The sequence below is a fragment of the Panicum hallii genome, chromosome 5 (assembly GCF_002211085.1).
Source record: "Panicum hallii strain FIL2 chromosome 5, PHallii_v3.1, whole genome shotgun sequence".
In the NCBI taxonomy this organism is placed as follows: domain Eukaryota; kingdom Viridiplantae; phylum Streptophyta; class Magnoliopsida; order Poales; family Poaceae; genus Panicum; species Panicum hallii.
The window spans coordinates 23,787,784-23,815,236 of NC_038046.1; the positions used below are offsets into that span (position 1 = coordinate 23,787,784).

At 46.9% G+C, this 27,453-nt stretch overlaps 2 protein-coding genes and 1 pseudogene across 2 annotated transcripts; all 3 read left to right on the forward strand.

The window, feature by feature from the left end:
- The first annotated feature begins 1,745 nt into the window (after positions 1–1,745).
- LOC112894651 (protoheme IX farnesyltransferase, mitochondrial) lies at positions 1,746–8,222 on the forward strand. The gene is made up of 7 exons (XM_025962420.1): positions 1,746–2,118; positions 5,535–5,664; positions 5,930–6,067; positions 6,195–6,328; positions 6,961–7,086; positions 7,201–7,304; positions 7,378–8,222. The coding sequence occupies exons 1-7, from the start codon at positions 1,856–1,858 to the stop codon at positions 7,749–7,751; spliced, it is 1,269 nt and encodes a 422-aa protein (XP_025818205.1). The 5' UTR covers positions 1,746–1,855; the 3' UTR covers positions 7,752–8,222.
- Positions 8,223–9,239: 1,017 nt separating this feature from the next.
- LOC112893464 (probable RNA-dependent RNA polymerase SHL2) lies at positions 9,240–14,799 on the forward strand. The gene is made up of 2 exons (XM_025960809.1): positions 9,240–12,060; positions 13,536–14,799. Exons 1-2 carry the CDS (start codon positions 9,304–9,306, stop codon positions 14,403–14,405), a joined length of 3,627 nt encoding a protein of 1,208 aa, XP_025816594.1. The 5' UTR covers positions 9,240–9,303; the 3' UTR covers positions 14,406–14,799.
- Positions 14,800–15,384: 585 nt separating this feature from the next.
- On the forward strand, positions 15,385–16,571 carry LOC112892575 (annotated as a pseudogene).
- The last annotated feature ends 10,882 nt before the right edge of the window (positions 16,572–27,453 follow it).

The following is a 27,453-nucleotide window of genomic DNA, read 5'->3' on the forward strand; positions in this document are numbered from 1 at the left end:
ATAAAATATGCATACTTGCGTAAATCGGGGTTTGAACCGCTTACCTCCAGCCTCGCGCGTACCCTCATCTCCACTACACTACACACACTCATAACTTTGTGGGGTATGCTATTCTTTTATATTAACTTTGAAATTAATTTCTAGGGGCATGTCAGGCCATCACCCATCCTAGAAATCCATTTTTAGGGGCGGGCGACCCTACCACCCGCCCCTAAAAATAATTTTCTATTTTATTCTAAAAGTTTATTTAAATCTTTACATATAGCAAAATAAATCAATAAAAGGTGAAACTTCTGCACTATAGTTATTGTAAACTATAAATAAAAAATATATCAAGTATATTTCACTGTATATAAAGATTAAGATTGTGAAAATCTCAAAGTATGACTTGAATTGAGTTGTATGACATTCTATATAGTTATAGCCATATGAGAACTTATAATAATTTTTTGGACTATTAAATGACCTTAAATGAAAATATTATCAACTACAAAGTTTTAGATGTCATCAACCACTAAATTTTGATATAAAGTTTAATTTCATCCGATATTATATGAAAAAGTTATGAATTTTTTTGCATGGAACCATTCGTAGGGGCCGATCATGCCACCACCCGCCCAAAAAATGCATTTTTAGAGCGGGTGACGCCATCACCTGTCCCTAAAAATATATTTTTAGGGGCGGGTGATGTCCCCACCCGCCCCTAGAAATGGCCACCATTTTTACGGGTGGGTGGTGGCATCGCCAGCACCCGTTCGTGAAAATGGTAGCATTTCTAGAGGCGGGTGACTAAAAATACTTTTCTAAAAGGACGGATGGGATGTTACAATAACCGTGCTATTGTTTGTAGGAACGAGTTATTTTTGACCCGTTTCTAAGAAAAATAATAGAACGTTGCTACGATTCGCTTTTTAGTGCCGGCGGTAAAAACCTATCACCGCCGGTACGAACTCAACCGGTGGTTGGGGCATTAGGAATGACCAAATCTGCAATGGTGGTTCCGTTAGATGGAATTTAAGGGCCTCAGATTGGTGCCAAGTTATGAAAGAAAATCAGGGACAACAGGTTACATACTTACATAGCATGAACATCGTACCTTTAGTCCTATTCCCGCTCTTGCTCCAAGAAAAATGAATGACGCGCGGCTCAGGTTTCGTGGTCAGCAGGCCAATCACGTTGTTACACTCGTCCTGTCACTGGTAAGTGGTAACCTTTGGAGTTACGCTCGAAAATAACGAGAAGCACAAAAGAGAAAAACGCAAAAGAGATGAATAGTACAGGAACCTGCTATTGCTAGATCGTCCTCAAACCAGAGATGCTTGTCCCCTGTGTGGCTGTGTCGTGCCCGCACTATAATCATAAAAAAAATCCTAACGCAGCAAGTCGAGCATAGATTGTTCATGGAACAAGTTTTTAGACCATGAAAGTAGTAATAACCAGATATCACCTACAAAGCGAACGGAAAATCAAGAAAGTTACTCAAAATAACCTTTCGTTTGGCTCGTGAGACGCTGTGACGACGATTAGCCGCCGAGTTGGGATTCATGAAACGGTGCTTCACAGGAGAAGCAGAACTGGCCGAAACCCTCCCAAACGCGCTCTCGCATTCAGACTACCGGTAGTAGGATATCACGTTTCCCTGTGGCGATGCTTACCTGTTGTACCGTGGAGGGCCTAATTAATGCGCGACCTGGGTGAGTTGAACTTGGGCCCGGCCCATCTCATATGCCCATGTCACTCCTGGCCTTCTCTCCCCAGCTCACCACCCATCACGACCTGGACTCGCGCCGTATCTCCCATCCCCACCGGCAACCGGGCATCGTCGTCGCCTCCCGCGCCGCAGCCCGCGGCCGCCATGTGGAGGGGCAGCGCAACCGCCGCCTCCGCCGCGAGGGCTCTCCGCTCGCGCCTCTTCCCCGACCCCATCCACCACCCGGCCACGTCGCTCGCTCCTATGGCCTCGGCGCGTGCCTCTTCCACCGCACCCTCCGCCGCCGCAGCGAACAACGTCATTGAACAAGCGGCGGCCGTATCCGTCTCGCAGCAGGCCGGATCCGTTTCAAACGCGCTACATCACTACGGGAGGTGCTACTGGGAGCTCTCCAAAGCTCGTCTCAGGTGCGCGATTTGCTCTTCCTCTTCGCCATGGATCTATTGTAATGTTTCTTGGAATAGCATCCGAGATAAATTGAGAAAAACACGCCTTCGTTTCATGTAGCTAGAGTTGTCACTGGGCATAGCGGCGCCTTAAATAGGTTTTGTTGCCCTCGATGCAATTTGGTTTTGTAACAAGTTCTACAACTTCCTTTTGTTGAGCTGAGCTGGCCCGATGCCCTATGCAACTGTAGAAGATTAAGGACCACAAGTTCGGCAATGTGACTTTTGTGTTTGTTCCTTGTGAATGTTATCTTGGTGCTTCAAATCGAATCATATTAGAGTAAGGGTATGTGCTTTGGTACTTATGTTGGATTCTAAGAAAATGTAGAACTTTGAATTTTGTATGCGCTTTTTTCGAATTAACATTGATCTTTGACATGTCTTGCACAGTTTTGGTTTATAGAATTGAGCAAAAACTTAGATATGTATTCATGTATATGCCGTGTAGAATCCATACAGTCAGTTTTACACAAACTGGTTGCTAAGTGAGAATTCTGCTGTGGCCTGTGGGTGATGCTGAGTATTCAAACTTAACCATTGTGATTCCTTTTCCCGAAGTATATCAGGCTTTAATGTATTCTAAGTATGCGGAACTTCAGGAAAAAAGACACTTCTTACTTTTGTGTTGGACATTCCTTTCATTTTTAATTGTACATGAGCATGATGCTAAATGTAATTTCTGCCTATTAGCTTGCAGATTGCACTACCTAACCGCTGCCTCTGCTATGTTTGAATCTTGAAATTAATAAAGAAACCTTCTGTAACGTTCTTTGTCTGGATCTGGCCACTACACTGTTAGAACATTACACACTCTTCTCTGGTTGGAGTGTATAAATGGGATTGAGACAGTGGTACAAAATTCAATCACAGCACACTTGTCAATGTCCATGTTTTGAACTAGCTAGCTAAGCACATGAAACCAGAATAATCTATCCTAGTTATCAGTAATAAAGGTCGTTTCTGTAGGGGAAAGAACTGTCTGCCTGTCCTCTATAATAGAAACATCTCCTGTAAAACACCCCTGTTAACTTTAGCATTGTACAAAACTGGCATTCTTACAGTGGTAACAAAACTGAATGCCATTTTAGTATTTTACTAATTGAGATATTTGGTAGACAGGCGGGCAAGATGTTTTTGATTCCCCTGAAAAAAGGGTTCTGTAACCAAGGATTATTTGCTCCATCATTCTGGTTCCATGTGTTAAGTTTCTCTGTTTTGGCTATATATCATATCGCAAATGTGGTTAGATCCTCCCTTTTTTTAATCAATATATGAGCTTGAATGGCAATTGTAATCCGTGGCACAGAACTTGCTGACCTCTACGTTCAGCCCTGTGCTCTTCATTCCATGTGCATTGTTATTATCACCTATCATGTTTGAATATATAAGTTGGATTGGGACTGCAAATCAAAACTCAATGAAAGCACAACTGTGATAGTCCATTTTCTGTCCAGAACTTATGCATAACTAGCCTCGTTTTGGCGCTTTGCTTAGAAATATGGTCATTCATCATTTTTTCCTGGAAATTTTGAGGATTTGCCATTTCTTGGGATATTTAAGTCCTTGGGACATTGTCATACAATGGGATTTTCAATTCTAACTTGCTATGAACTGGGTATCAAAATTTTCAGTTTACCACCTTTTTTCTTGTGAAAGAATTGTTGGTTCACCTAATATCTGTACATAGTGTATCTGCATGTAGTAGTCATGGTTCTTAAGGTGTTCAGGCGACATGTGGTGACCCACACCCTCACAATGCCTAGCCGACACCATAGATATATCCTAAACATACTATGACAGCGAAATTTAGTTGAACATGCATGCATATTGCATAAGGCAAAAGCAGATGCATAAGTCTGAAATCTCTCAACTCTCAGCTCTCAGTATCAATCATCAAACTCATCTTCATCTTCATCTTCATCTTGCTCTCCATCCTCCTCAGCATTATTGTTGGCATCCAAGTATTCTCCCATCTTTTTCCTTAGCTCAGTGCCAACCATTGAACATAGAAGCACATCTCCATATCCACCAGCTAGATGTTTCTTAAACCTTTTAATTCCTCCTGCAATCCTCTGTTGCACAGCTTACATGTCACCTTATCTCGCTCCTTAGGGTCTTCCGATTAGCCACACTCCCAGCCTGGATCTTTCGAGTTTGCTGGTCTTCGTTTTGGATCAATCTTGGGATCATACTTGCCTGCCACAGAAGCTGCTCTCTCCATTGTGGCCTTGTTGGCTGCAGTGTGCAAAGAACAAGAGCACATGATTTTACAATTGCAGAGCAGGGCACAGCCAAGCACAAGGATAAGAGTATAGCAGCGAAAGTAGGAGAGGAGAGGGAAGACGGCACATAGCAGAGGTAATTGGCTGATCCAAGCACAAGAATTGGGAGATGAATAGGCGAATAGTTACCTGGGGAGCAGAGGGAACGGGGATGACACAAATATTGTTGGAGACTAGAGACTAGAGGCATGTGTGTGCGTCGTGGACCAGTGGGGACACGTGGGACTGTGTACCAGCGGAGAGGCAGGGCCGGATGGGATTGAGGAATGGAGGAGATGTGCCGGGTCGTAGTCGTAGATTGACGGAGAGACGCGGGGTGTCGTGTACGCGGACAGGCGGAGACTGGCGGGGTCGTTGAGGACCCCTGCCGCTGGTTCCAGGTTCCATTCCGCTTCCCTCTTCTTCCCTCTCTCTCCCCCCTCCCTCCCTCCCTCCCTCCCTCTCGATTGTGCCTAGATTGGCCAGGATCGTTGAGGATTCCCTACCGCGAGTTCCAGGTTCCATTCCGCTTCCCTCTTCTTCCCTTTCTCTTCTCTTCTCTTCTCTTCTCTCTCTCTCTCTCTCTCTCTCTCTCTCTCTCTCTCTCTCGCTCCCTCCCTCCCTCTCCCTCTCCCTCTCCCTCTCCCTCTCCCTCTCTCTCGATTGTGCCTAGATTGGCCAGGTATACCTGCATGGCGCATTCAATTTTGTGGCCCTAGCTAGATTTCCCTCCCACCCACCCCTCAATTTCACTTATGCGCCCTATGATTTCCCGTGCGACACTCGTGTATAGCTGCAGCCTCATCCTCCAGGGCACCCAGAGAACGCGGCGATGCCTTGGACCTGACGCGGACGCCATAGACCATCCTGGCTAGGCAACAGGGACACCTTGGACCCCAGCACAGCCCCGACACCTAGTCGTCACCTAGGCGATGCCTTACGAACCATGATAGTACTGTGGTACCTCACTTATAATAGGTTCAGACAATCTTGTGATTCTGAATTCAATTTTGTCTGTTCATGTGAGACCACTTATAGCTGATGACTGAAGTAGAAATTTCTCCTTTCCTTGGACTTCTTTATCTAATAATCCATCCAAAATTTTATGGTATTTAGTGCTCTTGTTGTGGCAACTTCGGGGGCTGGCTATGTGCTTGGTAGTGGCAATGTCGTGGACATCGCTGGACTTTGTTGCACATGCGCTGGTACAATGATGGTTGCGGCATCTGCAAATACCCTCAACCAGGTACATGTTTCTTACTTTTTGGCGCTGTAAATCAATATTCATTGCATTAGTATTTAACTATTTATTCAAATCTTTTTTGCTTCATGATCTTGCAGAACATATTAGATTCCTTAATGTATCCACTTTCCCACACATTTACACCATATGGATAGCTCTGCTTAATATGGTTGTTAGTGTCTTGAGAGTGGAGAGAGTGAACTTGCTTAGTTACTTTAACTGCCAACACAACTCAGTATTCTCTCTGATCATTCACACCTACTTTCAGGTGTTCGAGATAAAAAATGATGCTAAAATGAAAAGGACAATGCGGCGGCCCCTGCCATCAGGTCGCATCAGTCCTGCACATGCTGCCATGTGGGCTACGAGTGTTGGAGCTGCAGGAACAGCTTTGTTGGCCTGGAAGGTTCTTACTTTCTCTTTGCATTTTATACATGTATATGTGTACTTTCTTTCGAAATTGCTCAGCTGCAGAAGTTGGTAGAAAGCTGACACTTGAACTAAACATGCAAAATTTGGCAAGGTTTGTGCAGGCTAATGGTTTGGCAGCTGGGCTTGCAGCTTCTAATCTTGTTCTGTACGCATTTGTATATACTCCACTGAAGCAAATTCACCCAGTTAATACATGGGTAGGAGCAGTTGTTGGTGCCATTCCACCACTTCTGGGGTATGTTACTTACTGAACACATTTGTTGGTATTCTGAACTGCAGTTTAAAATATCTATTTATATTAATGCCGCTGAACATATTTTCTGCATCGAAGAAGCATGTATACTTCACAGTAATTGGTCAAGGAAAGGTTCTTTCTGTAGCGGTTAAATTTTGAACTTGAAAGCAACTTGTAACTGGATGAAACAAAACCCCTAATAGCTGAACTAGTTTCTCTGGGGGTGCTTGGAGCCTTGGACTATGGGCTGGGCGCCTGGGCTACACGGGGATAGAGTAAAATTAAGAGTTCCATTTGATATGCTCTCTTGAGAATCAATTCTCTCTTATTTGGCAAGCTGCATTAAGTTTGATATCCCAAATGTGAATGACTCTAAAAAAGTCTATACAAAACTGTGACCTTGATCACTTTTTGGATCAATCCTGATCAATATCCACCCCTCCACGATGCCTTGCACTCTACTTTAGATCTTGTAGAAGGTCTGTGGAAAACTTCTGGTGTGTGTAACATTGGCCAATTCTTGCTGTAGAGTATTTTGCTGTTATATATTATTGTGCTCCTATTTTATCTGTTGAATAGAGCTATCTACATCTTTTACAAGATGCGATCATTTACTGTTTCCCTCTGTACAGGTGGGCAGCAGCTTCTACTGAATTGTCACTAAATGCTATGATTCTCCCTGCTGCATTGTACTATTGGCAAATACCCCATTTTATGGCGCTCGCATACTTGTGTCGTGATGATTACCTTGCTGGAGGGTAATTCACTTGTCTCCGTTCATTACTAGCAGATTTATCTGTAAAGAGTCTCTTGTTTAGATGAGAACTCTGGTCACTATTTGTTCTATGGATGTAACTGGCTGCTTGATGCAGATACCGTATGTTTTCTTTTGCTGACCCTACTGGCAAAAAAACTGCATGGGTATCGCTCAGAAATTGCCTGTACATGCTGCCTTTGGGATTGTTTGCCTACAACTGTGAGTATTAATCATATTAATTTTCTAGTTTTAATTTCAATTTTAGATCTTACTTATATGTGAGACAACACAGGGGGCCTCTCATCTGAGTGGTTCGGTCTTGAAGCATCACTACTAACAATGGGCCTTACCATTGGAGCTCTATCGTTTGTGCTGGAACCAAGCCCGAAAACTGCAAGGAGAATGTTCTATGGAAGCCTGCTATATCTCCCTGCTTTCATGGCTGGACTTCTATTACATCGGCTGCCTAACGAACAAAAGGTGCACAATCTGACTGAGAAAAGTGAGCTCGATGGAGTTCTTTACGCGGCTGACCTGCAGGACGACGAAAGAGCGAGACAGAAGCACGAAGACAGGAAACCTTCTCGTGTCCAATCACGCCCTCCAGTTGCTTATGCTTCTGTGGCTCCGTTCCCTTTCTTGCCAGTACCCATATACGAGTCATGAAAACCTTCTCCGGTTCTTCCTGCATCAGTGGGCCTCTGCCTGTGGGAGCAATGTGTTCATGCATTTTTTACTTCATACATTAATTTTCTGCCGCCAAGGGGTCCTTGGTCTCGCTGTTGTTGGAATTATAGAATAATTTTTTATGGGGTGAGCTCTTTGCGGCCCATCTGAATGTAAAAAAGTGCTGCTGATCCTCTTTCTGATGCCTCGAGCAACACGGTTACGCTGACGTTCAGGATGCTTCTTTTTTCAAATTTGGTTGATATTAATAATGCGCGAAGTTTCATGTAAACTGCTGGTAGTCTTCATGTTCACTGCAGTTATTGATGGGGTAGAACTGTATGTCTGTATAAGTGTTAGAAACTCACTCTCTTTGAATTTAGAGTTTCACAAGGCTGCATTCCTATCGTCTTAGGTTAAGTTTGGTGGAGCTACCTTTTCTTATTTTATAAATGAAGTGACCTTTTCTTATATTATAAATGAAGTGATTCTGAGGCAAGTGATTTTGTAACCGAAAGTAATTCTCTTCTAGGTTCAATTTTAACAGAAAGTGACTATGCGAGAAGCGAATTAGGTGAAGCGGTTATTTTTCTAGCTAATAGCTCACATTGAATATAGAATAAAGTCTGATATACTCATAATCCTTGGTTCATTCGGTAGAATCATTTCATAGAATCAACATTGAATCAAGTATACTATACTGCCCTTAATTTTTAAATAATTCACTCTTAAGTGAGAATTTGGGTCTACAACTGAACTCAAGAGTGCCTAGAGTGAACAATAAAAAAATTAATTAAGGATCGAGATTCTTACTTTGGATACATGCTTTCACGTCCCACTACTATTTATATATTTTTTAGGAAAAATGTTGTTAATATGTGCATATCCAGGTTGAAACTTCCAATGAATCGTTCGTTGTTCTAGAATGTTGATTAGAAATAATGAACGCCCACGAGGGCCCACGAGGTTGCACAATTTTTTTTCCCAATTATGTGAAAAGCTAGACATATCACACTGATGTTTAGCTGCAAGGTAAATGTTGAGATTAGAGGTCAGGGTTATAGAAAGGCATCAGGGGGAGGTGCGTAAAAAAGATATGGGCTACGGTAAAGGTGGGTAGGTGAAACAATAGATCTACTGTCACACTTTGAATTAGCACATCTTTTGAACTCTGCCTGCTCCAAGATCACAGCTACCATCGTCAATGCCCATAATGCAATCAACCTTTTCCTCCTCTTTCTCTGTCACATGTATTAACTTCCTTCAGTAGAAACGATAAATGACTGAAGAAAAAGAGAGGAATTAAATTACGGCGTCTCCGTTCAATCTTCCCAACGAGGCAACGACACCCAATTGACCGACCAAGTGACCCACACACGCTTCGCGTTTGCACCCATCCGTCCCTCAAAACGGTTAAACCCTTCAGATTCGTTTAATCCAAACCAAGCCAAGCCACCCCCCCCCCCCCCCCCCTTCACCACCCAAAAAAAAAAACCAAAACAAATTGTTCCCCTCCGGCGCCCACCCAACCCCGCAGCGGCGACCGCCACCCATGGGATCGCTGCGGGGCGCGGCCGCCCCGCCCCCGGCGCCGCGCGCGGGCGACCTGGTGATCACACAGGTCAGCCTGGGCGGCTTCGACGCCACCGTCAAGGCGCGAGACCTCGCCGACTTCCTCGAGACCGAGGTGGGCCAGGTCTGGCGCTGCCGCGTCAAGACCTCCTGGACGCCGCCGGACGCCTACCCCGACTTCCTCCTCCCCGCGGTCGCCCCCGCCGCCGGGCAGCCGCCGCATTACGACCGCGTGCCCCCGCACGCATTCGTCCACTTCGCGCGTCCGGAGGCCGCGCGCCGCGCCGCGGACGCCGCGGGCCGGTCTGAGCTCATCCTCTCCCGGAAGCCCCTCCGCGCCGCCTCCGCCCCGGATAGCTCCCTCCGCGCCTCCCGCCGCCGCAGCGTCACGCCATTCCGCTTCACCGACTCGCGGCTCGAGGTCGGGGATCTCACGGCCCCCGACGCCTTCATCGCCGCCTGGCGCGGGCCGGACGCAGGGCTCGAGTTCTCCGTCGACCCCTTCGACGGGTCCTGCCGCTTCGTCTTCACCCGCGACACCGCCTTCGCGTACCCGGAGTACCCCCAGGCCGCCGTGGTCATGCGCTGCGACGTCAAGCTCGAGTTCCCCATCCGCGAAGTTGCAGAGGTCAGGGTGTTCCAGCTCGACAGCTCGCTGCTGCTCCGGCTGTCCTCCACGCCCCAAGTCTATTACCGCACGGCTGATGATGACATCCACGAGTCCGTGCCGTTCGACCTTCTGGACGATGACGACCCGTGGATAAGGACCACCGACATCACCCCCAGTGGCGCAATCGGGCGGTGTGGGGTGTACAGGGTCACATTCTCGAGGCGGTTCTGGCCAAAGATGGAACGCGCGTTGGCATACATGAGGGAGAGGAGGGTGGAAATCGTTGAGTGCGGTGGCGGGTGGGGGTCAAGGCGGGGGCTCACAGTGCGTGATGAGCCTGAGTATGCGGAACGAATGCAGGACCTATTCTTCTGCGTGCAGCACGCAGAGGGGCTCAAGTTTCCGGTGCTGTTCCTCGTGAATGCGCTGGTGCACAAGGGAGTGATAAATCAACACCAGCTCACGCCTGAATTCTTTGGTTTGCTCCAGAGAAGGGAGGATGAGGTGAACTTGGCTGCATTGAGGGAATTTTGGGGGGACAAATGTCCAGTGTTTGATGCATGTCGGAGACTGAAGAATCTGCAGGATAGGGTTGCCAGGAACCCGAAACTTCTTCGCAAAAAGATTGGGGATGAAAATTCAGAGGTGAGGAGAGTGGTGATAACACCCACCAGGGCTTATTGTCTGCCACCAGAAGTGGAGCGCTCTAACCGTGTTATCCGGCATTATCGTGAAGTGGCTGACAGGTTCTTGAGGGTAACTTTTATGGATGAGGGGATGCAGCAACTGAACAGTAATGTGCTACACTTCTCTGCAGCGCAAATCGTCAAGGATTTGATGTCAAAGTCGATCCCGCATAAGACAACAGTGTACAAGCGTGTTAAAACATTTCTGACTGAGGGTTTTCACATGTGTGGCAGGAAGTACTCATTTCTTGCATTCTCATCGAACCAGCTGAGGGACAGGTCGGCTTGGTTCTTCGCTGAGGACAGAACAAGAACAGTCGAAAGCATAAGGACATGGATGGGGCGGTTCACTAGTAAGAATGTAGCAAAGCATGCTGCTCGGATGGGCCAGTGCTTCTCATCTACATATGCAACAGTAGTGATGCAGCCACATGAGGTTGATGAGTGTCTCGAGGAAGTTGAACACAATGGGTACATTTTCTCTGATGGAATTGGCAAGATTACGCCGGACCTTGCAATGGAAGTCGCTAAGACACTTCAACTAACAGATAACCCCCCATCCGCTTACCAGATTAGGTATGCAGGCTTCAAGGGTGTTATAGCTGTCTGGCAAGGAGAAAATGATGGGATACGACTTTCCCTGAGGCCAAGCATGCACAAGTTTGAGTCTGCCCACACTGTGTTAGAGGTGGTCTCATGGACAAAGTTCCAGCCAGGATTCTTAAACCGTCAGATTATCACATTACTGTCCTCCTTGAATGTCTCAGATGCTATCTTTTCACAAATGCAGGAAGCCATGCTATCTAATCTCAACAATATTTTGTCAGACACTGATGTTGCTTTTGATGTTGTAACCACCTCTTGTGCTGAGCAAGGAAACACCGCGGCACTGATGCTGAGTGCTGGCTTTTCACCTGGAACTGAACCGCACCTGAAAGCAATGCTATTGGCTATAAGGTCTTCACAGCTATTGGGTCTTTTGGAGAAAACAAGGATTTTTGTGCCAAAGGGAAGGTGGTTGATGGGCTGCCTTGATGAACTTGGGATCCTTGAACAAGGGCAATGCTTCATTCGGGCCTCATCTCCATCGCTCAATAATTGTCTGGTGAAGCATGGACCAAGATTTTCTTCAGCAAACAAAAATGCAGAGACCATTGTGGGTACTGTTGTAATGGCGAAGAACCCATGCCTTCATCCAGGGGATGTCCGAATCCTTGAAGCTGTTGATGTGCCTGAACTGCATCATCTTGTTGATTGCTTGGTCTTCCCAAGGAAAGGTGAGAGGCCACATGCCAATGAAGCATCTGGGAGTGATCTTGATGGGGATCTCTACTTTGTGACATGGGATGAAAAGCTTATACCACCAGGCAAAAAGAGCTGGAACCCTATGGACTACACCCCAGCCGAAGCAAAACAGCTGCCACGTCAAGTACTGCAACATGTAAGTTCAACTATTCTTGGCATTTAGGCATTTCTTCCCTTATATATTTGTTCAATATTTGGATGTCTTCCCATAAATGATTTCTGCTTGACATGTTAGTGTTCGTATTAAAACATACCCTGCCGTAGCTACTGAAGCAAGGAACTTGAGCATAAACAGTCATCGGAATTGTACCATAGTTTCCACCCTGAACCAGAGATTTTATTTCTTCCTACTAATTCCATGCTTTTGTTAGTGTTGAGTGGCATGGGAAGTCCTAGACTTTTTGAGCTATATCTTTAGTTGGTTATATTGTCTGCCATTTGATTATCAGATCAGATGACTATAGATTTACCTACATTTGTTTAGGGACCCAGTCAGCTACCATCATTTCTTAGATATACCTGCTTTTCAGTTTTCACTGACCAACTGTCTTGTACAGGACAATAGATAGTTGCATGAAATTGTTTGTATGCATCATGCAAGATCAAACATGTTATTTGTACTGTTAACAATTTTTCTAGTTAATGCACTTTACACATAGCTCTAACGTTTCTTTCTAATACAGCACAGGATACATGTGTAATCTGCAGGAACTTCATAAATGTCATTTGCATAACTGACATATGTTTATACATTTTCATTTGAGAATCTACATTCACAACAATATAGTTGGTCCAAGTTAAAATAGTTTGGTTGCAAAAAGTCACTTGTTTTTGACTGGAGGGAGTGCTTATTGTTTTGTACTCCCTCCGTCCCATAAAGAGTGCAATTCTAGTTTTTTTCAGACAGATCAGTGGTGGCGTGAAATGACTCTCATGCCCTCATTTGTTTGCCACATGCGGTTAGTTTTGGCATGCAAATTAAATCAGACCACTTAATTAGGAAGGTAGTAGAGATCTAATTTCTAGGATTGCACTCTTTATGGGATTCTTTTTCAAACGCAGGATTGCACTTTTTATGGGATGGAGGGAGTATGTTTTAGGTAGTGGCTAAAGGCTAGATAAATTCTGAAGATCCAGATCATGGAGCCTGCAAGCCTATTATGTTCAGCTGGATTTCGATATTATTTTATTTGATTCTTGGATGAGTATAGCTATATAGTACAATCAAACATTTAACTTACCAAATTGCTGGTGTAGCAGTTTTAGATGGATACCATACCCCTTTTGGATAATTTGCTGCAAGCCCTGTTGCCAACAACTAAGTCAAGAGCTCCTAACCATTAGTTCGTGGCTTATGTTCGCTTACAGAACAGCCTAATTGGCATAATTTTTTTTTTTCATCTCATCATCAGTTAGATCTTTCTCTTCTCTTTTGAAAATTAACATCGGCGAATGCTTATTATCCATTTGATCTGATACATATAGCTAATATACAAAATTTATAAAGCGCATCTTTGTTTTGCCTGGTTTTTGCAAATTGCTTCAACCTTGGTTGTGGATAAATATTTCTTATTAACACATTTTATTAATAAGCTCTTGTACTTTTAACAGGATATTGTTGATTTCTTCTTGAAGAACATGGTAAATGAGAAACTTGGTCCAATAAGCAATGCTCATGTTGTTCATGCTGACACAAGTGAGTATGGAGCAATGGATGAGAAATGCATTCAATTGGCGGAACTAGCAGCAACTGCTGTGGACTTCCCCAAGACGGGCAAAATTGTGTCAATGCCAGCATCCCTTCGACCAAAATTATATCCCGACTTCATGCAGAAGGATGAGGCGATCACCTATAAATCAGATAAGATCCTTGGAAGGCTTTATCGGTCAATCCAAGAAGCCTCCAATGGCAATCTGGTTCCAGAAGAAACTTGCACTTTAAATGATCTGCCTTATGACACAGATATGGAAGTTCCTGGTGCGACAGATTTTCTCTCAAGTGCCTGGCAGTGCAAGTGCTCATATGAAGCGCAGCTAAACGCACTGCTCAATCAATATGGTGTGCGTACTGAAGCAGAGCTTGTGACGGAGCACATATGGTCACTTCCCAAATACAGTAGCAGGAAGCAGGGGGATATAAAGGAGAGGTTGAAGAATGCATACTCCGCTCTCCGCAAGGAGCTCCGGAGTACCTTTCAAAGCATTGAGACAGACCAAACTGAGATATCTGATGACGAGAAAAATAGGGTGTATGAGATGAAGGCCTCTGCATGGTACCAGGTTACCTACCACCCCATATGGGTCCAGAAGTCAAGGGAAATGCTCGGACCAGACTTTGAGGAAATGCCGGCGAGGCTTAGCTTTGCATGGATCGCGGTGGATTACTTGGCGCGCATAAAGATAAGGTGCCGAGGAGGAGTGAAAGCTAACAGCCAAAGACCTGTCGAGAGACTTGCCGCCTACATTTGTGAGACCATGTAGATGGCAAAGCCCTTCGCGTGAAGCTCCCTGCAGTCCTAAAGCAAGACCACTCTGCCTTTTTGCCATGCCATTAAAGCATGCGTCCATCATAGTCAGTTTGTTATCTGGATCTCATAATTTATCTGCCCATTTGTTCAAACTCTCTTTAGTACCAGGAATGTTTGTGTATATACCCTGTTAAATTCCTCCTTGCCCCTGCTGAAGTGTACTTACACTTGTAGACTTGTAGTGGACTACTACTGTCCTCCGTGATTCTAGTGTGTATCTTCTGCCAGCAGCAGAAGACAATTGTTAGGTGAATTACTAGCAGGTGACTTGTCGTTGGTTCCAGTTTATTATCTGAAAATTGATCAGTTATGGGCCCCTGGAAGTGGTCTAGCATGGTTTTTTGTTTTCTGATTTGAATTTTAGTTGTCCAAACGCCAGTGTATTGTGAAGCTGCGAGCTACGCATATGACAATATTACCGTCTGAATTCAGGGCTAGCGCGGGTGTATTTGCAGTTTGCAGCCGAATCTTGATATGCATAGCCATATCAAAGATTGAGGAACTGATATTTATTACTACCTGAGGTAGAAAGTCCGTGTTACCCTCTCAAGTCAATTTGATGCTTGTCTATTTTGGTGGAACCTGTACTTTTTTTACCCGTGTTTCTGTCCCAAATAATAGGTTCACACTCACATCTCGTTAAATATACTCCCCTACAGTGAAAGCATGGGTTGCGATGTCGATGTGTCTTAATCGTGGAACTAAGCCTAGTTTAGTTGGTTTATTATAGTATTGCATTCTTACCTTCATGAGATTCAGCGAAGGACGACTGCTTCACTGCTGCGGACTTTGTCGTTGCACATTTGTCACGACGGAGCACACCTATGGCACCAAGCGGCGACGACCATTAAATTCTCCCGCACCATCAAACCCTCGCCATGCTCAGCTCGCCAACAAAGTTAAGTGATTAGACTTGCATCAACCGGCGCCATATGGGGTCTTCTGCGCACCTCTGCCGCCTGATCGAAGCCGCTGGCCGGCTTGCCATCGGCGGCAGCCTGCTTCCCGGCGCCGTCGTTGTCACGTTCATCGCCACCGCCGTCCTCCTCGAGGCCGGAGCCGGCTCCATCATGCTCCTGCTCTTGCTGTTCCTGGCGGCCGCGGCGACCCTGTACTTCGTGCGCCGCCCCCGGCCGGTGTACCTCGTCGAGTACGCTTGCTTCCGCGCCGCGCCCGCTTACCGCGCCCCCTCGGCCACATTCCTCGAGCACACGCGCCTCATGCATGGTGCTCTCGACGAAGATGGCGCTGCCGCTGTCGTCTCCTTCACCGAGGGCACGCTGCAGCGGTCGGGCTTCGGGGAGGAGACCTGCGTGCCCCCCTCCCTCAGCTACATCCCGCCCGACAAGAGCCTTCGCGCGGCGCGCGAGGAGGCCGAGCTCGTCATCTTCTCGGCCGTGGAGCCCTGTTCGCCAAGGCAGCATCACGGCGCGAGGCAGGGCCGCAGGGGGACGACGTCGACGTGGTGATCGTCTGCTGCAGCGTGTGCGCACCGGATCCGGCGCTCTCGGACATGATCGTCAACAGGTACGGCAAGCGCAGCGACGTGCGGAGCGTCAATCTGTCAGGTATGGGGTGCGGCGCGGGGCTCATCGCGGTGGATCTCGCGGCGAGCCTCCTGCGTGCTATGCCGCGGGGCGCGCGCGCGCTGGTCGTGTTGACGGAGATCCTCTCCTCGAGCTACTACGTGGGCGCTGATCTCTCTATGATGGCCGCCAACTGCTTGTTCCGCATGAGCGGCGCCGCGATGCTCATGTCCACCTCCGCGACGGGCGCTCGGTTCCGGCTCGGTTGCGCCGTGCGTACCTGCTCGGCCGCTTAGGACAGGGCATACCGCAGCGTGTTCCAGGAGGAGGACGACAAGGGAAACCTCGGGGCGAGGGTCGAAAGAGGCTTCGTTGCCGTCGCCGGTGACAAGATCAAGGCGAACATCGTGGCGTTCGCGCCCCGTGTCCTCCCGGCCTCGGAGCTGCTCCTGCTCGCGCTCTCCGCCGTGGCTCGGAGGGTCCGGAGCCGGCGGGTGGTAGGGACTTACCAACCAAACTTCCGCAGGGCGTTCGAGCACTTTTGCGTCCACGCCGCGGCGCTGGGGGTGGTGGACACTCTGCATTATATCTAGATTATAGAAGGAATCTTGCAGCAGAAAGCAAAGGTGAGGATCACAAGAAGCATAACCAGCTCTTGTACTTTCGGCCAGTTTCTACTGTCACACTTTGAATTAGCACATCTTTTGAACTCTGCCTGCTCCAAGATCACAGCTACCATCGTCAATGCTCATAATGCAATCAACCTTTTCCTCCTCTTTCTCTGTCACATGTATTAACTTCCTTCAGTAGAAACGATAAATGACTGAAGAAAAAGAGAGGAATTATATCTAGATTATAGAAGGAATCTTGCAGCAGAAAGCAAAGGTGAGGATCACAAGAAGTATAACCAGCTCTTGTACTTTCGGCTAGTTTCTTTGTGTTTTGTACAGATTAGTTAGCCCATCATGGGCTGGCTTTTGTTTACTATCAAATTAAGTCGGCCGAAGAAAGCGTATTGGTAATTTTATGGTCAGACCATAAACTTTACCTGCAAGTTTTTACTGGTTGGTTTTTAGGGTTTTTGTTTGTAGTCTAGTTGGAAAAAAATATACAACAAACAAGCATGGGATCAATGTCATATGTCATGTACTGAGCCAGCAATCCAGCATCAAATATTAACAGGCCCAGAAGCAAAAAAATAGGCTCTAAAATTCTATTGGGTCCATAAACCACTCTAGCCTCCAATATGGCTGCTAGTAACCCTTAGAGCAAGACTAATAATCTAAGCCTACTGTGGTTGAATACACTTACTAGCCAACACATATACTGAATTGACTAACAGGTTGGCAGTATTAAAGATGAAGATACTTACCATGTCATCTAGAGCTAACAATATAGCCAATACATATACTTAAAGTGGCCGCTAAGAGGTTGACAGTATTAAAGATGAAGATACTTAATACTTGCATGTGCATATGATGTACTGTGGTCTACATTTTTGTGGCCATTCGTCAAACAACATATGAAAAACCATACATATAAGCTCGTCGTCTAGTCATTGGGACATATGAAATAGATAAATTTTAAGCACTCACTACATACCGGAGACGGCACCTTTGCCGAGCGCAAAAATTTTTGCCGAGAGCATTTCGTCGGGCACTCGGCGAATAAGACCTTTGCCGAGTGCTGCACTTGGCAAAAAGAAACGCTCGGCGAACAATAGATTTGCCGAGTGTCACGCGCTCGGCAAACAATAACACTCGGCAAAATCTGTTTTGTCTAGTGCCCTACACTCGGCAAAGCTCCGTCAGCTGCGAACGACAGCAAACGGCCGTTAGCTTTGCCGAGTGTCGGTATCGCGGACACTCGGCAAATGTGTGATTTGCCGAGCGCTTTTTCTAGCCACTCGGCAAAATATATTTATTTTTTTTCCTTTTTCCACCCAAACTTTTTCTGTTGTCATTCTAGATTACCTTGAACTACATATGCAAGTTTGGCACATACTCGAATTGTTTGCTATATTTAGTCAATTTATTTTATTTGATTGAATTTCTTGGAATAATTCAAATTTGAATTGCAAGTCATTCAAAGAGTGGAAAAAAGAATCAAAAAAATGATATTCATATTATTAAGCCTACTTCGACACCTTATCCATGAACAGACAAGAATTTCAAACATCTCATGTTCACGAAGCATGACCACAAACTTGGGGTCCGGTTGTTTTTAAATTGTAAAAAAACAAATTTGGTCAGAAAATCATGAAACTTGCCCAGATGTCATGATATCATATGTGGAGGCTGTGATAAAAATTTGATAAAGTTTCGTGAAAGTTGTAACATACGATGCTTACAAACCGAAACATGTCCAAATAAATTTCATGATTTCATGTGAAGGCCAACTAGGTGTTAAGCATCATAGCTGACAAAATTTCACGAAACCTAGCCAAATTTTTATCGCAGCCTCCATATATGATATCATGACATCTGGGCAAGTTTTATAATTTTCTAACCAAATTTGCTTTTTATACAATTTGAAAACAACCGGACCCCAAGTGCACCTGCATGTGCTGCACAAGTTTTACAAGAGTTTAACGATGAAGTTAACAAGCAATGCAAAATAGTTTTACAAGAGTTCAACGGACAAATTCACAAAGTTCACAAACATTACATTTCATTACATTACATTACATTACATTACATTACATTACATACATTACATTACATTAGTTCCCGGCTCGAAGAGTAACAATACATTACATCTCATATCTCACAATACAAATCATCTCACAGATGCAATTGGTCTAGCTAAATCTAGCAATTATTATTACATCGATATTAATTATTACATGGATATTAAATCAGGCAATGCAGCTTGCTTACTAGCGCTAGCTTGGCTTTCTGATTCCTACCCCCCATAACTGTTGTTGGTTATCGTGCCACAGCAGCTTACGTTGGTTGAGCAGTTGCTGCAGGGGAGGCAGCTGCCGAAGCAACTAAACAGCTTCGACCAGCTCGGAAATTTCATCTTGGACCAGCTCGGGTTTTGTGAGAAAATAGAAATTGATAAAATCCTACGACTACAGCAAACAAAGAGAAACTTCATCCTTGGGTTTTGTTGGTTTGCTGATGCAGATACAGGCAGAATGCGATGATTCCAACAAATACACGTAACAATGGGGGTACCCGATCTTGATGCGTGGGGGATGTTGGTGGTGATGGGCGCTGTGGTTCCCGTGTCGGTGCGCTTCGGGAGAAGCCTGCTGGTGGCGGTCTCGGAGGAGGCGCCGCAAATCTGCCGGTGGTGGCGACGGCCGTGATCTCCAAGGCGGCGCACTTCGAGAGCGCGGCGGTCTCGGAGGATGCATCGCGGAGGGTGATGCTGCTGATAAGATAGTAAATAACTATCAAATGATATGTGAACAAAAAAATTTTTTCAATTAGAGAAAATCCAAGCATAGGCATCAAGGTAAAACTGTAATATAATTAAGACGTACTAGCAAATATGTCCGTTCGTTGCTACGGGAAGCTAAATAAATAAATTGATTAGCATATAAAATATATATATTATACACCGTACGTATTTTGTCAAAACATAGTACATGTCGGTCGAGCACTTTAGTCTTTTTCTATTTTACTCGCCAAGCTTAATTCTAAATGGTTTTAGACCCTTAACTCAACATACGATCATCCGAATTCTGATTAAAACTCCAATTGACGGACCAGGGAATCAATGCTTGCTTTAGTAATTGTAGAGATTTGTCTGATCTGGTATTATCGATCTATCATTGATGTTCGAATTTCATATTTCCTAGTGCTTTAACCTTATATTGTCCTGGATGATGATAGCCACTGTAAGCTTAGCAAACAAATCAGATATTCAGCAATCTGTTGCTACTGAAACATGATGCATCATTTTATTGAAAATTGTTGTCTTTTTTGTGACGAGTTTGTGAAATTATCAGAAAGGAGCAAAATGTGATGTGGTGAGACTGCTTTAAATTTTGTGGACTTCACTTACGGATAACTATTATTGTGGTTCAATAATATTGAAAGTTTGCTATAATTATAGGCTACACTTGGTTAGAACTATTTCCTCGTATAGGAAGGAAACATCAGGTAATTGTAATACTCCTATGTCAGTTTTCTGTGAACAAACTAGTTTCATGATTACTTACTTGCAAGGTATCATGATCATGCTAAGCGCTCTGATACTTGTTCCTGTTTCTTCTTGAACCGCCAGCTCCGAGTCCATTGTGCGGCGGCAGCGGCTGGGCGGCGGGGGCGCGGCCGGCGGGGCGCGGGCGGGGTGTGGCGGGGGCGCGGCGGGGGCCGGGGCGCGGCTAGGGCGCGGCGGCGAGGAGCTGAGCTGGGCGGCGAGGAGCTGGGCGACGAAAGGAATGAAAGAGCCGACGTAGTGCACAAGTGTTCGGGTAGCCTGTGAAGGAATAAAAGACCCTTTGCCGAGGGCCAGATCATGGGCACTCGGCAAAGGAAACTTTGTCGAGCGCCAGATCACGGGCACTTGGCAAAGGGACCTTTGTCGAGTGCCAAAACACGGGCACTCGGCAAAGTTTCCTATTTTTTTATTTTTTAACGCAAAACATATGCAAGTTTGGCACATTATTTATTTTTCTACGGCACTCGGCAAAACATATTTATTTTTTTTCTTTTTCCGCCCAAACTTTTTCTGTTGTGATTCTAGATTACCTTGAACTACATATGCAAGTTTGACACATTACTCGAATTGTTTGCTATATTTAGTCAATTTATTTCATTTGATTGAATTTCTTGGAATAATTCAAATTTGAATTGCAAGTCATTCAAAGAGTGGAAAAAAATGAATCAAAAAATGATATTCATATTATTGAGCCTACTTCGACACCTTATTCATGAACAGATAAGAATTTCAAACATCTCATGTTCACGAAGCATGACCACAGATTTGGGATCCGGTTGTTTTTAAATTGTATAAAAAGCAAATTTGGTCAGAAAATCATGAAACTTGCCGAGGTGTTACGCATCGTAGCTGAGAAACTTTCACGAAACCTAGCTAAATTTTTATCACAGCCTCCACATATGATATCATGGAAGAATTGAAAAAATATACGAACTCAGTTTTCATGGTTCCAAACCTCTTAATCCTGTCATATTCAAATATCATTGGTTTGATCCTGAAGTAACGAGACGGACATATTCTAATCTTGGGCTAGTCGAAATTCGGCAGGGTTCCGTCTTACCAGGAGACGATGTCTATATTATGGCCCAACAGGCTATACAAGTTTATTATATCCCATATACGTGCCAAACCAAAAAGCATCTTAAAGGTTGGTGTGTTGTGCACAAGGTAGCACCGCACGGTAAAATACTTGTCCCAAACGATGAAGATTATAACTTAGACCCTAACACATATGACGGAGCCGGCGCCCTCACCGGGCCTTTAACAGGCCGCGGGCCGCCCCAACGGCTAGTAGGCCAGGGCAAAATACCCATGCCTAATCGGGTTAGGCCTGTTAGCCGTGTTAGGTCCGGGCCGGCACTCAAAGCCCACGCCGAAGGAGATCATCCACACCCGGTCGCCCTTCCTCATCCGCCCCTTGGCCTTGGTGTACGCCAGCTCATACATCACCGAGCTGCTCAACGTGTACCCAAACTGATGCAGTGTCATCCGTGAGGGCTCCACGTCATCATCCGAGACGCCGAGGCCGCGCTGCACCGTGTCCACCATTCACCTCCATCACCGTTGCGTGTACGCAGAAGTGCTGGAAAGCCTTGCGGAAGTTGGGCCGGTACGTGCTGCCATCTTGGCGGCACAGGATCCCCCAACAGCAGCGGACAACGCGACTAGTAGCAGCTCCAAGGCTAGGAGGACGCCGGGCGCGAACGCCGCGAGGTTCACCTTGAGCTTGTCGCCGGCGACGACAGGGAACCCGATATCGGCCCTAGTCCCTAGGTTGCCCTTCCTGTCCACCTCCTGGAACACGCAGCGGTACGCGGTGTCGTCGTTGGCGGAGCCAGAACTGCACGCTGGCTGCCGAGGTGGACATGAGCATTGCGGTGCAGCTCATTCCGAACATTGGGATGAATCATCGAGTGCTCTGTGCCCACGTAGTAGTTCGATGAGTATCTCCATCGACACGACCAGCACGCGCGCCGCGAGGCATGGCGTGCAGGAGACTCACCGAGAGATCTACCGTGATCAACCCCTCGCCGCACCCCATCCCTGAGAGGTTGACGCTCCGTACGTTGCTATGCGTGCCGTACCTGCTCATGACCATGTCCAAAAACATCAGCGCAGGCGAGCACAGGCTGCAGCAGATGACCACCGGGTCCATGTTGCCCTGGGAACACATGCGTGGCACTGCCCTGGCGAACAGGGCGTTGACGGTGGAAAGATGATGAGGCCTCCTCGTGCACCGCCACAAGGCTCTGGTCGTGCAGGATGTAGCTAAGGGCTGGTGTCAGACCCGGGGCTACTTAACTGTGTACATAACGTAGTTTAAACAGGATTAGGAGATAAGGCTTGCTTTATCTCTTATTTATATTGTTTTCTACTCGTATGAGAGTAGGACTAGTCGGTACAGAAGGAAACTACTCGAGTTGTACTCAGGTACGATTCCTTGGCTAGTATTGGACTAGAATTCATGTAACCCTGTCCTGTCGGACATATAAGAGGGTAGGGACCCCCTCAAAATACAACATCTACACCCAAGGTAATACAAACCACCATACAGGACGTAGGGTATTACGTACCTCGCAGCCCGAACCTGTCTAAATCTTGTGTTCCTTGCACTTTCGAGTTCCTGATCTCGGCGTCTCCTCACCTAAACTTACCACCTTGGGTATACCCCTCGGTGGGCAGCCGGTAAAACATCCTCACCTAAACTTACCACCTTGGGTATACCCCTCGGTGGGCAGCCGGTAAAACATCCTCACCTAAACTTACCACCTTGGGTATACCCCTCGGTGGGCAGCCGGTAAAACACCGACAGCTGGTGCACTAGGTAGGGGAGCGCGTCGAAGATCCACCGGCGAACTCGATGGCATCTTTCTAGTTCACCAGGTCAGTACCCTCTCAGGGCACGACGTTTGGCTCGTGGGTCTGCGTCGCAGATGGTGCGGGCAGTTTTTGTCGATTCCTCATCGACATGAAGCTAAAAACTCCCACGGCGGGTTTTCATAGCGACCTCGACAAGTTCGTTGATAATCTCGACGACTTGTCAATCCATGGATCCGCTACGAGGACCGAGGGGGAGTCTGCTTTCGGCGCGACTCCATCCTGCACTGCAACAACCTTTGTAACGCTCTCATTTTTATCTTATTTAAATTGCACTACCAATCACTCGCTTAAAAATCTTTTAAACCTTTCCGCCGCTTGAGCTCCCGAAACCCACCTCCCGATTTTCCGCTGTTCCGACATCGCTCAGTCTCTTCCTCTTTTTCCTTGGAGCCGCCCGTCCCTTTTCCTTTTCCGCTGGCCCTGCCGTCCTGTTGCATCACCATCGTGTCGCGGTCGGCCGCGTGCGCCTGCCCGGCCGCGATCGTCGGTGCCGCGCGCGTGTCCCCTCTTTTCTTTTCTCATATTTTGTTCAAATCCATTTTATTTCTCTCTTCTAACTTTTTTTCCCGGACTCTTTTTTTTTTTGCGCTGGCTTCCTCTTTCTTTTTCTCCCCTGTGCTGCCTGCTGCCTGCTCGAGCTGTAGCCCGCTCCTTGCGCGCACGCGCGGGCCAGCGCACGACCCGCCGCTGCCCCCGTTGCTGGCTGTGCACGCACGATCGCATCACGCCGCCCGCGTCACGCCACGGCCGCCGCGGCTGCTGCTACTCGCTGTGCCGCTGCGTGCTTGCTGCCCGTGCACGCCAAGCCGGCGTGTGGCCCGCTGCTGCGCCGGCCTGTTTCCGTCCCGTCCCCTCACCCTCGCAGCTTACGCCTTGTCCCCGAGCATCCCGGCCGCCATTAATGGCGAGGTTCCTGTACTACCCGTGACCCTCCCATGCCGGCCATCTCCCCTCTTCCTCTCGGCCTATAAATCAGACCCCAAGCCGCCCCTCACTCCGCCCACACCGCCCCAGCACCTCCCCTCCTCTACCTCGCGTTGCAGCTCGCCGCCGCCGCTCACCATTGCCAGCCACCACCCATCCCCGTGGACAGCCCTCCGTAGACCGTCTCCGCACGAGGTGATGGCCAGAATCGGACCCCCTCGGCCTCCTCTCCATTTTCCCCTCCTCCCCGGGCATTGCCATGCACCAGGGGACCGGCGCCCATGGCCTGCCCCCCCCCCATTCTATCGTTCCCCTCCCCATCCTGTTCTGTCTCGAGGAAGAAGAAAGACAGACTTGTGCATAATCCCCTCCACTTTTCCTCCTTATGCAGTCCGCAACCCTCCACCTCCCTCTCCCAAATATTTAACCAGAGCTCCTTCTATCTCTTTATTTCATTACAAATAGGTCCTCGTCCTTTTAAACTACTCCCTAAATGACCTTTAACTCATAAGTTCATGCGACATTTTGTTCCGAATCAATTCCAAACTCCACCACGCATCAAATATTTTCTCCAAGTCTCAGGATCCACATCCGACAAATATAATAGTCTTCTCTATTTTTTTATCGAAGCTCTCTATTTCCCTCTCTTTTTTTAGCTTGTCGGTGAACTTTGTTTTTATTGTGTGATTGTTTGTGTGTCGTAGCCGACGGTGTGACCGAGGAGGAGCAGGACCGTGAGCCGGAGCCCGAAGACCCGTACCTCGAGGAGGACGGAAGGCTTTAAGGACAGCAAGTCCAATCCCATCCTTTGATGCATATTTATCCCAATTTTATAAATAGAACCTATTGACCTGTTTTATAAAATGCATTGTTTTATTGCAAGACATGGTTGGATAGCCACCCCTTGATTGCTATGACTATTCCATGATGACCTAGGTTAATGTCTATATAGAATTTGCTTTGTTGGACGTTAACTACAGCTAGAGATGCTTAGGACCTTTTATTCTCTTTATTATATTTTAACCATGACCACAACGTGCTTTATCAAAAATAAAGGTGTGAGTGTTTTAAAAGATAAAAAGGGATTTCAGGAAAATAAAAGAAAGATATAACTTAACGAGATGGACGGTGTTTCCTGTGTGAAATGCCACTAGTGAGCTTGTACCTTTGTGGTTGAGCATGGTTGGGAGATGTCCCTATTGTCAATGTAAGGATGAACTGAGGTGTCATCTTGCCTAACTCACTTATCGTACAACCACTCGACCGTTGTGTGGGCAACGGCTTAGCATAAACCCCACTAGTTGTTCTGCTAGCCAAAAGGAGAGCTGGTGAGCAATGGGAGATCATGGGGAAGGAATACGATCTGTGTGAGTTATGTCCCGATTATGACTTTGTTGATAGGTCATTAACCCCATGGTTGCTTCCGTGTTGGCTAGTTAGATTCAGCTAAGGTGGGTAATGGCTTTGTTAGGATCCGCAGCGACACTAAGGTGTTCGTAGTGCGGTACCCTACTTGTGGGTAAAGTGTACAACCTCTGCAGAGTGTAAAATCTATTCGAATAGCCGTGTCCACGGTATTGGACGAGTTACGGAATGGTCACTTCAATAGACATTTTGGGATGCTTGGTTTTGTGGCGTGAGTTGTTTTGAAAGTGTCCGGTGGTTGTGCCGTGAGCTACTGTGGATGTGGAGTCTGGTAGCATTAAAACTTGGATCCTTTGTGTAGGATCAAACCCACTTATTATTCGATCACTATAGAAATGTTTTGAGAGAACTCTTTTATTAAATGAACCCTTGCATGTGTAAAACCTCGCTTTATCGCAAACGAACCCTAGCCTTATCCTTGATATATCCTGTGCATGATCTTTATTATTCCCCTCCGTGGGTGTGGTTGGACTTGTTGAGTACGGATGTACTCACTCTTGCCTAGTTTTTACAGAGGAAGATCCGAACTTCGTTCCTGAAGACCTCGAGTAGGTCGCCGTCCTGCACCCAACTTTGCCTGTGGTTCAGGGTCTCCACAAAAAGCTTACCATGGCGCAAGACTCTGATATTATCTTAAATTTCATTGGCACTTTAGTTTGGCTTGTAGTCCTTATGTTGTCCCTCTTGATAGTGGCGCTTCAGTGCCCGCTACCTCGACGGTTTCTACGGTAATGAACCATCTGATATAATAAATGTGTTATCAGCCTCCTGGGACTAATATTTGTATCACATTTAGTCACCTCTGATGAGGGGATGCTTCAACCTTTCTCGGGTTAGACTCGTTCCAATCTGAGGTCTCGCGTTGCCGATCACAACTCGGTCTACGCAATTTGGCCACTGATCTCTAGGAGGCCAACATCTCCGAGTCCCTCTCCACATTGGAGAAGGACTTGGACTCTTTACTCCAACTCGGAAAGCCTGAAGCCACCACACGTCGGGGGGCTTCGGGTTGTTTGGGTGCCAACGGTCTGATGATCACCTCCACTCCGGAGGGGCGTTTCATGCATTGGAAGGGTATGAAACTTTCTGATCTACTCGAGGCCGAAGACCGACTTGTGGCACACCTCGAGCCCTTGCCTTTTCAGGGGGGCAGGCCATTAGCTACCGTGGCAGAGGAGTCGATCGAGCTAGTGGACGCGAGCTCTGATGAGCTCATCTCACGCTAGGTGCTGATGGCGGAAGAAGGCGAGGATGATGGCAACTTGCCCATCGTTGAATTTGATGCGGTATATGAAGATGAGGCCACAGCCAACGCCGGCGACGAAAACGACGCCAATCGTGAGGCACGGAGGACCAGGAACAGAGCTCGCGCATCCCGCCGAAGGAGGGTCAATGAGCGCATGCGATCTATGCATCGTGAGCTTGACGCCGAATTTGCTGCCGTAAGCGAGCGGGGCTTCAGAATTCCGGTGGCCAACATCACCAGGGTAACGGCTATACTCGAGCGCAGTAACGATCCAAATTTGCGTCAAGCACTTTGTTACACACAGAGGGCTTGGATTCAGCTTGATCAACAAAACCCGATGTCTACCCTCAGGGAGGAGCGCGTGGGCGAAAGCCGAAGCCAGGCTCACAGTCGAACGGCAGGCGGCCGTCCTCAACCTCAACGCAGCAACAACAACGACAACGGTCGCGGGAGTCAGGCCCCTGGCGGGAGGCAGCAGCCACCTCCAGGGGGTAACCCACGACAGGCCAATCACCGGCCTCCTCCAAAAGACCTGCGCCAGCGAATCAATGAAGGACGCGATGCGTGGTCCGTGATCGATTCCAGGCGCAAAGAGCGCGAAGTAGCCGAGATAGAGGGTACTGACTGCAGTGACCATTTTCCAGCTTTCTCCGCACGGTTTAGCAGTTACAAGTACCCTGAGGGCTTCAAGCCGATCGGCATCACCAAGTATGATGGTAAACAAGCTCCTCAGCAATGGCTACGTTGCTACTCCACCGCCATTGAAGTCACAGGGGGCTCCAACATCACCAAGGTCGTCTACTTCCCGATAGCTTTGGACCCTG